The 15,014-nt window shown below is 39.2% G+C and overlaps 2 protein-coding genes across 3 annotated transcripts; one reads left to right on the forward strand and one right to left on the reverse strand.

The window, feature by feature from the left end:
• Positions 1-7,453: 7,453 nt before the first annotated feature.
• Positions 7,454-8,183, reverse strand: LOC143877190 (large ribosomal subunit protein eL27y-like). Its single transcript, XM_077379084.1, has one exon. The coding sequence runs from the start codon at positions 8,098-8,100 to the stop codon at positions 7,693-7,695; it is 408 nt and encodes a 135-aa protein (XP_077235199.1). The 5' UTR covers positions 8,101-8,183; the 3' UTR covers positions 7,454-7,692.
• A 1,882-nt stretch (positions 8,184-10,065) lies between these two features.
• LOC143877191 (putative purine permease 11) lies at positions 10,066-14,349 on the forward strand. 2 transcript variants are annotated; one of them, XM_077379086.1, is made up of 3 exons: positions 10,103-10,210; positions 10,873-11,023; positions 13,082-14,349. In XM_077379086.1, the coding sequence occupies exon 3, from the start codon at positions 13,264-13,266 to the stop codon at positions 14,161-14,163; it is 900 nt and encodes a 299-aa protein (XP_077235201.1). In that variant the 5' UTR covers positions 10,103-10,210; positions 10,873-11,023; positions 13,082-13,263; the 3' UTR covers positions 14,164-14,349. The 2 variants fall into 2 exon arrangements, with proteins under 2 accessions (XP_077235200.1, XP_077235201.1); XM_077379085.1 differs by lacking the exon at positions 10,873-11,023 and having other exon boundaries at positions 10,066-10,210.
• The last annotated feature ends 665 nt before the right edge of the window (positions 14,350-15,014 follow it).

Raw genomic sequence — 15,014 nt, forward strand, 5'->3', positions numbered from 1 at the left:
ATAAGTCGGGCCAACGGCGTTCAGAACCCCTTGATCGAATGAGATCCTTGAACCCATCATGCATCCTTTCAAACACCAAGGGCCGCCTCATGATGTTCTACAAGATCAACGGTTGTGATTGCAAAAAAGGACATTTTCACTAGTTCATAATTTTCAATGAACAACTTGAAAGTCTTTTCCAGATTTAGTAGGCAAAAATCCAAAAAAAAATAAAAATAAATTGCCCCCTTTCCGATTCAAGATATGCTAGAACTTCCAACCAATCCAGATAAATGAAACATCAAATTTTAGAACTCCTTAACTAAATACAGGAGTTATATTTGCATATTTAGCCTTTCTGATCCATGATCCATCCCTCGTCATTGTAAGTATTGCCATGTGCTTTTATTAGAAGGGTTCGCACAATAAAGAGACCTAACAACTATTTCAAACTGAGCTGCTACAAACTTTCCAAATTCAAATCCCAATTATGGGTTGTGAGAGTTGTTGACAAAGCAAAAAGATCAGAAGGCAAACCAACAACTTAACCCACAAATAAGCTGACGAATAAATGAATAAGAGCGGGTTCATGACCCCAGGGAATGCAAGTGAACGAAATCCAGCTAACCCAGGTTCAGTTTGGTTGCACATAGTTGCCTCGTAGACTGGTCGAGAATTAGAACGTAAGTAGTCAATAGGTGTCATAGCAAGGAAGTAGTCTCCTCGTAGTGGTAAGTAGTGTTTGGTTGTCAATTGAAGTAGTTTCATGGAGCGGTGAGGAGTGTCTTTACCAAAACAAATGGGCAGTAGTGGTGTCATTACCAAAATAGACGGCAATGAGAGGGAAGGAGAGGAGTGCTAAATCCCAAGACTCTACTAGCCAAAAAAAAATCATCTAATTTCAATTACTTTGGAGGGGACAAAAGTCATGGCGCACATGGGCAGACAAGGGAGAAAGAAGGCTAGAAGTCTTCTAGCAGTTTGAATCAAGGCATGCAACAAAACACCACTAGTAGATGACGTGACACCTTAAAACCAGTCATAACACATGGTAAGCCCCATAAATTGTGAAACCAAACAGCCCAAGAGTAGAGGTAAATGAGTTATCAGGTCAGCTGAACTGACTACTCGATCAAAATGAAGAATCATAATAAACAAGTCCTTCTAGAATGTTACATGGGCCATCAAAATACACTTAAATTTCAAAAAGTTCTGTCAAGAAATTATGTATGGACGGGTAAAACCCTCAAAATCATTCCTATCAATCGCTTGCACAGATGCTAGGCTACAACATGTTTCCAGCGAGAAAATTCACCAACCTCTAATCCAACCACCTTCATAATTGGCAGATTTGCAGCTTCTCTGCCACCAAGTGACCCAAAGAAAGAAAGCAAGATAAGATCTTAAACTGTCAAGTTACACTTTGAATTTCCAAAAGTTCTGTTAAGGAAAACGTAAAACAGGGCACAGCTTTCTGTTCACTTGTCATCCCAAAAAGAGTTTAGAAAATAAACCCACTAAAAGTCACGCCCTCCCTCTAATCTAATCTTCATACCTTGGTACAATCAAACATACAACAGAAGGGTTTTCATTCATTTAAGGGAAAAAACATTTAAGAAAGCAAAAATGAGTTCTTATAACATTCCAATATGAACTTTGTGTTCCCTGTTCTTCATATGCCAGAGGTTGCAACAAGGTCTGTCCTTTCCTCTTCCCTTCTCTCCTTGTTTGGTCTATCTTTTCCCTCCACCAATAGAATTGTTGTATCTTTGCTATTTTTCTTTTCAATAGATTTCTCTTACCAAGCCAAATAATTTAAAAAAAGACCACCCCTTCTCAAGTCTCCTCATTCTCCAAAAAGAATACAAGATGGGTTTTTAATACACTTTCCCCGTTATTTTATCTCCTTTCCTGAAGCGCTTCGAAATCTCTTTCAAACTTTCATCATTCTCAATGTTTTCAGCAATCAAAGAAAAGCCACTAATTTTCATTCACTTTCCAAAAGAAATAAGTCCTACACTAATATAGCACTTTCCTCAACGATTCCCCCAAACCAATCCCTCATCCCTTTTAAGCTTCTACTAATAAAAGATAGGGCATGACTTTTCATCAATCTTCCAGTGAGAAGAAGACATGGTTTCTCATCCACAATCACCTTGTCCAATAGCTTGGGTGACCAATCCTAGAAAACCTTTGTGATTCTCATCACTCACTAGCTTCCCCGAAAAAAAAGAAAACCCCTTTTCATATCTTCTTAGGAACATCCTCTTGGAAATAGCTCAACTATACCTACATTAATTGATTACTTAATCAATAAAACCCTAGTATATTACTGTATTATGATCTGAATTTTCTTAACCTGTGAACGGTTTACAAGTCATAGCTACCCGAGTATCATGTGGCAAGAAGAGTGTCAACCTCTTGGGTAAACCTTGATTAGTTAATGGCAATGTCCTCTTTTCACTCCCACGGTTTAAAGTTGCCTCAATTCCCAAGCGGGGGAATTTGGAGGCTGAAATAGGGCCCTAGAAGCTTAAGCAACATGCTAACTTGACTAGTGTGTCATGAGATAAATTTATAGGAGAGTTCCCATGAGAAATGCAGTGTTTTGGGCCCACCCACCTGGTATCAACATGGTTCGGATGGGTCATTTAGTTAGCCCGCCATGAAGATGCCATAGCCTAAAACCCATCTGAATTGGACAATTCTAAGCATTTGATTGGAGAATTTTTCACACTATGGATCATTGCTCCATTTCTTTCCTCAAACTCACTATCTGCAGGCTACTATCCAAGTGGGAGACCAATTCTACATAGGAGGTTGGTGTTTCTCAGCATGGTGTATAGCATGAAAAACTGTTCGATACAAGATAGGGCAGTTTGCATGAAAGAAGAGACTCAACTCCTTTCTTCTTTTTTCTCTTTCTCGAAAGAGGAGGAGAGGGGGTGGGGGTGGGATGCTTTGGCCTACCTATCCCGATAGGACCCCATAAAGGAACGGGAGCAGTTGCGAGGTTCCATATTGCCGAGCCGAGACAAGTAAATTAAAAAGAATGGAAATTTGCCAGGAGTTTGAGACACAAGTCCAAAGGCAAAGGGTCAGAAGCCACTGTTGGAATGAATCCTCTTCAAAGTGGTTTTTTTTTTAAAAAAGGAATCGAGAATTTCATGAACAAAGATAGAGTCCCATGACCTCATGGGTTCACTTTTGCATTCTACTGAGAGATGCGGAAAGCTCTAAGGGCAGAGATTATGAAGGTAGTGTAGGAATTTTCACCAAGACTTGAGAGTCTGATTCAATCCAAATCTTTTTGAAGCCTCGAGCCAAGGCAATCCGGAGACCAGTACGGAAAATGGAACACACTCTGCAACTCTTTCACCGTGAAATGTCTTCTAAACTTCGGAGACCTATACTCTTTTGTTTTGTCCCATTTCTAACAAACTGAGAGGCCACAGTGGCTTTCTTATTCCAACAAAACTGGAAATCTGTGAGCTGAAGGCATATTCTCAATCCAGATATCTGTCGATCTCCGATTCTTTAGGTAGGGATCGATACACCTACCCTTGTGATAATAGTCGGGGGGAATCGATCTATCGATCTTTATTCTCTCCAGTTGTTGTGGCGATACGAGATTCCACTTCTAATACAATAGAGGGCTCCCACAACCACTTCGCTTCTCTTTGGATCTAAAGCCGGCACCATATTCAAAGAACTCCGAAAGGTCGGGGCTACCTACTGGAGCTTCGACCAACCACCACCGGTCAATTCCGCTTTGGGGCCACCCCTTACTCTACCATTATTATAGGGGGGTATGGGGTCCGAGACAAAGAAAGATCAAGGCAGCATATCAGTTTTTCCTATATACTTCACTTGGACCTGTTTTTATGCTATTAGCTATTCCGTTGATTCTTCTCCAAACAGGTCCGTAAGGAGACTTTCTTTGAAAAAGAAAGTAGAAAGATCACACTTACTTACTGATCTTTTAAAGCTAGCCACTAGTAACACCATAGCCAGTCCTAAAGACCGCAAGTCACCCCATGGCAAGTAATTACCTTCCAGCTATTTCATCTTTCATTGCTGGTCAGCTCTCTCATCTTTCACTGAGCTACTACTCTCTTTTCTTCCCGATTTAGTTGCTTCAGCTGTGGGAAAGCTTTACTTAGGCATTTTAGGGAGGGGTTATTTATTAGCTGCGGATGAAGCACATTACTATTACTATATTTCATTGATCTGGGGAGACCATTATGATAGTTGAGGGCGGGAGATGCAAGAATTGCTGCCTCTCATTTAGCTCTATTCATATGTACAAATACATTTCCAGACCTGACTGTTACTACACTGATACTGACTCCGCAATTCTAGGAAGTAAAGAAAGACATTGATATGGATGTGAATGATTTTTGCCGAATTAGTTTGGTAGGCAGCATTTACAAAATAATTGCCAAACATAGGTTTTCAACTCCTCACTAATTACAGCCCACTATACCATGTGGTTAGCTTTTTTCAGTGAGAAATGATTGGGCAACACAGAATATACTCCCAATGATGTAGTGTTTCTTAAAGAAGGATTCTCAAAAACCCATAGGTGACCACAAGATTTAACAAATGTAAGGAAATTCAGAGATTGCACAAATAAATCTAGTTCCTAAAGGTAACCAAAATAGAATTAGAATCAAAACAGAATTTGACCAAACAAGAAGACAACTCAGATCGGTGAGTGGACATCAACCTTCGGATTATAAGAAATGAGTTTAAGTCAACGTACAAGGAGATATTCTGCTGTACACAGACGTGTACAACACAGTTTTCTGTTGGGATAAAGATTGTACGATTAAAACTGTAGCAGGAGCTTAAGAGAACACATCAGTTGTCTTTCAAAACGCAGATGCAGGTCAAAGCGCGGTTGAAGAAAATCCTAGTCAACTTGGCCCAACCCAGTCGAGTACTTGGTTGACGCGGCCACAAATAGGGAGAGTCAAAGGAGTTTTATTGACTCTGTAGGGCAAAACACGGAACGCGACCAAGGGAAAATGGAGTCGAATCAGAGGACTCCATGATGATGCGGGAGAGTTTTAAAACTATGCACATAGATATCCCACTGATGTAAACAGCAACTGAGAAACAAAATAAACTGGAATAAAAATAGAGATAGAGTATATGGAAACTGCAGGGTGACAATAAAAGATAGAAAGAAGGTAAACACTCTTGGAAGAAACTAAAATCGTAGGATCTTGAAGAAAACAAGAACCGATCAAGAATGTGTGTGTGTGTGTGTGTGTGTAAAGAATTAAAATTGATGAACAGGATTTAATTAGTTAGAGAAACCGTATAGGGATTTAACTTGCAAGGAAAACATGCCACAAGTCCATAAAACACAGGGATTTGGGAAAATAAAGAGGGAGGTTCAAGAAAGAAGACACAGAAAAGAAACAAGGGGTTTAATGTAGAATGCAGTAAAGGTAAGTAAGATGAACCAAGTGATGAAGGTGAAAACGAATGAGAAGAGATAACCAATGAATTCACCTCGGGTTTCCTGAGAATCCACCTAGGAGAAGAAAGTTAAGAATCCACTTGACTATTTGGGCAGGCTTTCAAAGCATTCATTCATAAAAGATTTTTTTCTTTTTTTCTCGTATGCGTACAAAACTACAAACCCTTGCCTTTATAAAAGAAAAGTAAAGTGACTCCTTCCAAAATAAATCTTTTAATACTATTGAGACTAACTCTTTCATCTTTAAACTGAACTAATCTTACTACATCCATTGCCATTAAAATAAAAGACTTTTTCATAACTAGGTATGCAATGCTAAAGACCAGGTGACTCTTTCCTTACAGATTGTTCCAAAACTGGTGGCATGAGCTTGTCCCCTACTATCAAATGTATTGATTTCATAGATTGAGATCATATGAGTCAGTTTTTCCTTGTACTTCAGAAGGTATAGCTTGAATCAACCAAACTGCAGCTTCATTTGGTTCCCGGGATTTTAACCATGCATCAATAATGACAATGGAAATTGCATTCCCTAATCTCTCATAAAAAGTAAATAATACTAATTATATGAGCTACATCTTGCCTCTTCTCTAACAAAAGCAGTTCTAACCTAAAGATGTTGCATCTATTAGTTGGGAATCTTAGTAAAAACCTGCCTGAACGTTACCGCCACCACACACACATGCATGCACGCACAAAAAGTAGTAATAATAAATCAAATTAAATCAAAGAAATAGGCACCCTTTTATGAAAGTAACCAGTTGGTATACTAATTTCCCAAGGCAACCCATTTGTCAAGGACCATTACCACATTGTCCAGTTTGGACTGTTCCTTGTAGTGTATGTTGTCAAAGGCTCAAAGGAGCTCACTTAGGGGGTGGAAGCTATCGCACCTCCAAGGCCAAAATACTCATTTCTGAAGGCAACCACTCCTACTGTAGATTAGTGATTATGGAGAAATTATATGGTGCCTGACCGTCAAGTAGCGTGAAGGTGGTACTTCAAAAGTACCACCCTTGATATTTGATCCAACAGCAGCCTATTAAAAAGTGGGCTGCTGTTGGATCAAATATCAAGGGCGGTACCTTTTTTACGGTACTTGACGGTCGGGCATCATATAAAAACTCGTGATTATAAACCCATTTAGACACAAAAGACACGAACTTTGTTGTTGAGTAATTGCTACAGTTGGGTTTTAATGATTTGATTATACCTCAAACAGTCTCTTTAGTGTCGTACTCATATTTACTTTCTACATAGCCACTGCTTTCAACTATCCACGTTAAATAAAAAGTTCTTTATCTGGTAAGTAATAAAGTAGTTCATTGACATTATTCATTTAATTTGCTTAAGTACTGAAGTTTCTCAACTACACACTCTTTACCCCTCTTTTTACATCTAGTTATTAAGCTCTCAAGTTCAACCTCCCTCAACAATACATGTAAACCATCAATGACTCAGCACAGGATGTTGCCTTTCTTTGTTTCATTTCTATCATCCTAATTTCTCCCAGTAAATAACGCTCATTTCTACGTGATCTTAATAAAAGAAAAAACAACAGAACCATTTTCCCTAGGACTATGAAGAATGCCAGGTAATACAAAAATTGAAAGGCTAAACACCAGAGATACACTATTTTGTGTTGTTACAAATTCATACTAATAGAATTTCAAAGCTTGGAAAGAACCTAATGAAACTATCAAACTCAAATTGTACCTCACTAGAAATGAAACCTCATTCTAGCCTAATGAAATAAAATTTAAACTAAACAACGCAAACCCACAAAGACCAGTCTATGTTTTATATGACAACGCCACAAAATAGGCCCCCACCTACCTTCCACCATTCCTAGTCAAATAATTCCTAAATGGTCATTTCTTCATAAATACTAATACGAAAAATGAACACGCAAAAAAAAAAAAAAACAACAATAACAACAATCTATAATCAGAATAAATTTACTAAAACAACCAGAAAATAAAATGAAGACAAACAAATGGAACTAATTATAGGTAACAATTGCGTCCAAAACCACAATTCATTTGAGAAATTTCGCATCCAAATTAAACAGATAAAATCCAACATCAAAACTAGAAAATAACACACACCCATTTCACTCCTCCATCAATCCGATCCAAATATCCCACCCAACAACCTCAAACAAAAAACCCAACAAAGAAACATCAAAACAGAGCTAAATAAAAGACCTCCATCAGCATAGTCTAGAACCTGAGCTTGGTGAAGAACCACCTGTTCTTTCCAGTCTTAAAACGCTCCTGGAATCGAGCCTTTGTCTCCTTAGCAGCAGTCACCTTCTTGTCACGTGATTGAAGGGCATCAACAGTAACAACATCCTTCAAATCCACGTCTAGGGTATAGCGAGTGGGCATTATGTGGTTGTAGTTCACAAGCTTTATGAAAGCTTTCACGCGAGATTTCTTCGCGGTCTTTTTGGCAGAGTCCTTACGGATTACCTTCTTGGGATATTTGGCCACGCCGGCCACCAGACAGTGACCGTAACGACGGTCTCGCGTCCCTTCGTCGAAGGAACGAACGATGACTGCCTTCCGTCCGGCGAACCGGCCTTGAAGGACGAGCACCGCTTTGTTTGGTTTCAAAAACTTCACCATTTTTTCTTCTCTCCGCCTCTTCCTCCTAGTCCTAGCAGTCGCACACCTTTGCTCGGAGGCTATCTACAGAGGAGAAAGTTAGAAACCCTAGAATTCGTTTATAAATAGTTATAGGCTACTGATATTGGCACTATCATGTCTTTTGTTAATAGAACGAACTCATCTTGTCTTCTGTTATTGAAACAGCTGCCTTTCGTTATTGCAGGGAGTCCTTCGAAACTAATTAAAAATGAAAAGACAAGCTGATTTTGTGTAGCTATTAAAACATGGTAGTGTCGATGACATCAATAGCCTACTTATCACATCATTGATGGGCCATCACCCATAATTAGGTATGTATATGGACCGTCGACGGACCATCCGAATCCGAAATTAAACGACAAGACCCGGATACATTACAGTATCCATGGACACATTTGGGGACCCTATCATAAGATCAGAAATTATTACCCATTACAAGCCCGAGGGATTGTCCTAAATCCACTTTACTATACTCTGTTATGAAAGACCCTCTAATTTTTTATAACTTCAAGTAATATTATAGGAGTATTTTAGTATAAAGGGAAATGATAATTTCGCCCCTTTTCATCACATGGGACACCCAACTGCACTATATGTGGCAATCAAATTCGTATAATCCTTCTTACGTGAAGTACATCAGCCCCTCTCCAATCATTGATACAGGGTGTCCCTAGTGACGAAAAGGGGCCCATTTATCATTTCCCTAGTAGAAATAAGCCATATGCATCTGTTAATCTCTCTCAAGTTTTAAGTCACCCTCTTCTCTTCCTTCTCTAACAATTGACCTTAAGTCTATAGCCCACTGAATCACAGCTCACTCTCGCAACTATCTGTCACGTTTGCATTTAACATCTCATGAGAATTTTAACTGTGTAAAATACAAGTAGAAACCTACTAAGACATTCCAATGGAAAACAATCCGATTTGAAATGGATCGTAACCAAGACAAGGATGTAGGATCCAAAGAATACTCCGAATCCGATCTGACTGATAAGAGATTTGAATGGATTGTGACTAAGACATAGGTGGATCCGTTGATATCCTTAATGATAGGAGGCAATTTTTTGGCCCGGCAAAGAAACACGTATGTGAAATCAAAATCATTGATCTTGTAAAACTTCATTATCCAAAAGTCTACCAATTAAAAAGGAGCTCCTTATGTTTTGATCGCAACCATTGTCAATCTGTGATCGAACGATCATGATCATGGTCATCCATTTAGTATGGCAGTATCATGATCATGATATCCCTCGATCACAATACATCTGTGCAATGTTTCATCAATTCGGAGATACAATGGACGCCTTCCTACTCACGAAAAACACGAGAAGACAAGGATACCAACTTTGCCGTATTGGCTGACTTGAAAGAGAAGCCGCCTCAAATGACTTCACTTAGTCTCTAAACCAACAACTTCCTTGGCACAAGATGGCGACTTTTTATGCAGGCTCGGAATTATCAAGTCTGCACGCCTCTTGTTCGATGAAATTCCCCACTTGGCTCTTATTCTTTACAATGTGCATTTACTAAAGTAAAAATCACTGAGGATGAAAAAGAAAAGGAGGAATATGTGAAATCAAGATATTAATCTTGTAGAACATATATAGCGACCCGGCCTATTTTAGCTTTTCTGTTTGGCCAAAATAAAGGGTCAATGCATCCAATCATGTAAACAAGGCAGAAGTGGAGCCGAATAAGTATAATTTTTATGAAGAATTGTAAAGGTGACTTTCTTCATGTGATGATATTTTCACCCACTGAATTACTTGCACGCTCTCCTGATAACGTGATTTGACATAAAGTACCTACTTTTGATGTCAAATCAGGTTATAATGGGTTTGCACGTAATGCAATGCAGGGTGAAAATATCATCTCCCGTTTCTTCTAATATTTACTTTTTTAAAAAGATAATGAGATATTGCACCAATGGAAGTCTTTAAACTAGGGGCTCCTGCTTCTCAAGGGATCAGATCAACTATTACTCTGACCAGAACATAATCTCTCTCTCTCTCTCTCTGCTTATCAAGGGATCAGACCAACTCTCTCTCTCTCATGGAGGAGGTTCAAGAGGGACATCTCCACAATAATGGTAAGTAGCTACCCTCCTCAATTAGATAGAAAAAACCAAGGAATGAAATTGGTTTTTGAGCCCAAAAAAAATCCAAGAAACCCAGTAAGTGCTGAAAGCCCACTTACTTCCATCTTCTCAACCATTGAGAGGAGGAAGTTTTGAAATATGATTCTGATAACCACCTATATTAGTTTCCTGATTCTTGTCCTTCTGATATCAAAGGTTGCCAAACAACAGTAACTTTAAACAGGGCAAAACATTATATTCACTTTTGTCTTAATCTATTGCTGTCTCAAAAAGAGTTTACAAAAGAAACCCAGCTAAAAAATTCTCAATTTATTGGTTTTCCAAGAAACCCAAAAGTTCTGAGAGCCCATTTAACTTTAACCATTGAAAAGAGAAAGTTTTTGATATATGATTCTGATACCCTATATTCCTTTCCTGATTCTTCTCCTTCTGTATCAAAGCTTGCCAAACAACAATAAAGTAAAGGGTGATGATAAATTTGCACCCCCTGTAGGATAATTCGCCCCCCCCCCCCTTTGACGTGAATTGACGTCAAAAAGCGTTAAAGTCTGCGCATACCCTCCTTTAAAGGGGTGCGAATTATCCTACAGGGGTGCAAATTTATCATCGCCCTAACGTAAAACAGGTCATGACTTTATATTCACTTGGTCCAGGTCTAATGAAGCCCCAAGAGGAGTTTACAAAAGAAACACAATCAAACATATAACAGATGGGATTTCACTATTTTTTGATCAACAAAGACATAGAGGGGAGACAAATGTTCTTGTCCTCTGTTGTTCTTCATATGTCAGAGGTTTCACCAAGGTCTATCTTTTCCTCTTCTCGGCCCTCCTTTGTTGGTCTATGTTTTCCCTCCATGTATAGAATTGTTGCATCTTTTCTCCTTTTCTTTTCAATAGATTTTTCTTACCAAGCCCAAAAAACAAAACAAAAACCCACACCTTCTCCAGCTCCTCATGCTCCAAAAAGAATTAAAAGATGGATTTTAATCCACTAGGTTAATAGTTTACTGCTTTCCTTTACGATGCCCAATAACTTATATCTGATACCACTTTTAAGCTTCTACTAATCAAATAGAGAGCATTAGTTTCCATCCATCTTCCAATGAGATTGTGACATGGGTGCTCATCTACAATCACCTTGCCCTATTGCTTGGCTAACAAATCCCAGAAAACCTTAGTGACTCACCACTAACAAGCTTCCACCAATCAAAGAGAAAAAACCTTTTTTTTTATCTCCTTGGAACATTCTCTTGGAAATAGCTGACCTGTACTCACATTAATTAACCACTAATTAATCAACAGAACGCTATTATCTTATGTTCCTATTTCTTGGCTAACAAATCCCAGAAGACCTTAGTGACTCACCACTAACAAGCTTCCACCAATCAAAGAGAAAAAACCTTTTTTTTATCTCCTTGGAACATTCTTTTGGAAATAGCTGACCTGTACTTACATTAATTAACCACTAATTAATCAACAGAACGCTATTATCTTATGTTCCTATTGCTTGGCTAACAAATCCCAGAAGACCTTAGTGACTCACCACTAACAAGCTTCCACCAATCAAAGAGAAAAAACCTTTTTTTAATCTCCTTGGAACATTCTCTTGGAAATAGCTGACCTGTACTTACATTAATTAACCACTAATTAATCAACAGAACGCTATTATCTTATGTTCCTATTGCTTGTCTAACAAATCCCAGAAAACCTTAGTGACTCACCACTAACAAGCTTCCACCAATCAATGAGAAAAAACCTTTTTTTTATCTCCTTGGAACATTCTCTTGGAAATAGCTGACCTGTACTTACATTAATTAACCGCTAATTAATCAACAGAACGCTATTATCTTATGTTCAGAAATCTGAATTTCCTTAACCTGTGAATGTTTACAATTTACAACTTCTCAAACTGTGACAATAAGACTGTCAGAGCTCTTGGGTTGAAATTTAACTTGAGCTGCAATATGTAGTTCCATCAAAGGGTTCAATAAGCCTTGATTAGTTAATTGTAAATTTAATTGCCTAAATTCTCAAGTGGGGGAATTTGGTGGCTGTAAGTACTAAGCACCACACCCTAAAAGCTTCATGATCATGTTGTTTTGATTAGTGATACCATGAGATACTCTTACAGGAGAGTTCCCATGAGAAATGTAGGGTTTTGGACCCATCTGCTTAACTCCAGCACGATCTGGACAGTTCATATAGTTAGTCTGCCGTGGAGATGCCGTAGCCCAAAACCCACTCGAATTGGACAATCCTAACCGAGTGGAGAAATTTTACACTCTCTGGACCATTGCTCTATTGCTTTTCTAAACTCATCATCCGTGGACGACCTATCCAACGGTTAAGGTTTTTTTATAACAGTGATTTCAGTCCATGCCATCTCCACAGTGGTGGCTATTGGATGCTCTGTTTGGGTCTTGCTGATGTCAACACCCACTTTCAATATCATCAATAGTCTTACATAACTACATCCCATAGTAACATCATCTTATCTTTATTTCTGTTATATCAGTTTTGTGCTCTGATCTTCTTCTTGTCTCAAGTCCAATGCATCCACCCACAAACTTAGGACTACATATACTCTCGATGTGATAAGGAGAGGCCATTTCTAATCACGCACAAAACATCAAAGTTTTCAAGATATTGTATCCGGATGGTCTGCCCAATTAATCTCTAATTGATTCATTACTTATTTGATCTGTTATATTTTTTGAAATCCGTATGTGTATGATTTCTCCTTTTCTTACAATTAATGTATTGTACAGTTTCTTCTTTACATTACACTAGTAAGGGCCTCATTATCTGATCTTAAAGACCGTAATCCTCTCTTATTTCTTTATGTTATTGCCACTGCTAGATGCCCAAGAACCAAGCTCACCCAAAGATGGAACTGTCATTAACCAGCCATTGCCCGGTAGACTGAAACACTGGAAATGGTGGCTCTTGGTGATCATCAACATCGTCTTTCTTCTCGTCGGCCAATCCGTAGCAACTCTACTTGGGAGATTCTACTATGACAAAGGCGGAAATAGCAAATGGATGGCGACACTTGTCCAATCTGCAGCATTTCCACTCCTCCTCCTCCCCCTCTTCGCCTTTCGTTCCTCCACCCCTTCCATAACCCCACCACCTGTAGCCAAAGTTGCATTCATCTATATCTCCCTTGGCCTAATTGTCGGAGGCGACAACCTGATGTATTCATATGGGCTCTTATACCTCCCCGTCTCGACATATTCTCTCATATGTGCAAGCCAATTGGCCTTTAATGTGTTCTTCTCCTACTTCCTCAATTCTCAGAAGTTCACCTCCCTCATACTCAACTCTGTAGTACTGCTCACCTTCTCCACTATCCTCCTTGCAGTCCATTCCGAGTCAGCGGGTCCTACCGGATTGTCCAAGGGCAAGTACGTGGTTGGATTTCTATGCACCCTAGGGGCATCTGCTACATACTCCTTGTTGCTTTCACTTATCCAGCTTTCATTCCAGAAGGTTTTGAAGAAGGAGACCTTTTCTGTGGTCTTGGAAATGCAAATCTACACGTCGGCAGTTGCCACTTGTGTGTGTGTGGTAGGCCTTTTTTCCAGCGGGGAATGGAGGGGTTTGGGGGAGGAGATGGATGGATTTGCAAAGGGGAGGGTGTCTTATTTGATGACTTTGATTTGGACGGCTGTCGCTTGGCAGATTGCTGCAGTGGGTGTTGTGGGGTTGATTTTTCTGGTTTCATCCCTATTTTCCAATGTCATTAGCACCTTAGCTTTGCCTGTTGTTCCAGTTTTTGCTGTGATCTTTTTCCATGACAAGATGGATGGGGTGAAGATAGTCTCTATGATGTTGGCTATTTGGGGGTTTGTTTCATACATTTATCAGCATTATCTTGATGATTCTAAGTCAAAGCTGTCAAGAAGTGATGCCAATGAAGTCTTTAATGTTACTGTTTGAGGGAGCTTAGGGAATGAACTTTGTAAGAAAATTGGTTTTGGGTTTACGTTTTGCAATTTTGGATTTCAATGGGAAAGAAAGATAAACAAGCATTTGAGCTTGAATAAAACCACCATCTTCCTGCTTGTTCTTATTGTTCTTTCTTTTTTGTCACAGTGAATGCCATTTTACTCTCTGTTTTATGCATATTGTTATAAACCATAAGCTGTAAACTATAAGCATCCACCACATTGAACGACATCCAATGCAACATCCCTGACCCCAACAAAATTCTAACCGCCCTCCTCTCTCTTCAGCATCACTCCCACCTCTTTTGTCAGCTAGCCAGAGCACCCGCTTCAAGTCATGATGACTAATCAACCAATCTTGGGGTAAACAGTTTCCACCGCTTATCTTTACTTACACTTTCCTCTCGTACATAGGGAATGAGCCTCGTCGAGGCTATGGACTTAGGAAGAACTTTGATTCTTTATCTGAATCAAGGTTGCAATAATAGTAAAGATGGGTATTATGAAGGATAGCTATTAGTATGTGGGTTTTGAGAGAAAAGGACATTTGGGTTTTGGAGGAATGGTTCGAGGATTATGCCAATCAACAACTTGTTCAGATTCATGATCTACAAAAACAGTCTGATGAGAGGTGGGGAGAGCTGGGATGATTTGAAGAAGAAATAAGACAGTTCAATGGCAAGGGGATTCCATTTCTTTGATATTGTTCAGTGGGGGAGAGTGGGGGAGAGAGGATTTTGAACCACATTTGAGTGAATACAGCAGGTGTATAGCGTTTGTATCTTACTATCTTTAGAGAATGGCATTGTTAGGTACCTATCCAACACCAAAAGCTCCAGAGCT

Source organism: Tasmannia lanceolata, unplaced genomic scaffold, assembly GCF_043159265.1.
Source record: "Tasmannia lanceolata isolate RefF3 unplaced genomic scaffold, GAP_Taslan_0.1 ptg000005l, whole genome shotgun sequence".
Classification (NCBI taxonomy): domain Eukaryota; kingdom Viridiplantae; phylum Streptophyta; class Magnoliopsida; order Canellales; family Winteraceae; genus Tasmannia; species Tasmannia lanceolata.

What these genes read in the sequence shown, in the direction of transcription:
- LOC143877190 (XM_077379084.1), bottom strand. Translation starts at nt 8,100, where the DNA reads ATGGTGAAGTTTTTGAAACCAAACAAAGCGGTGCTCGTCCTTCAAGGC.
- LOC143877191 (XM_077379085.1), top strand. Translation starts at nt 10,174, where the DNA reads ATGGAGGAGGTTCAAGAGGGACATCTCCACAATAATG. An exon ending in GGGACATCTCCACAATAATG is followed by an intron (nt 10,211 to 13,081) that starts GTAAGTAGCTAC and finishes TGCCACTGCTAG; the next exon opens with ATGCCCAAGAACCAAGCTCA.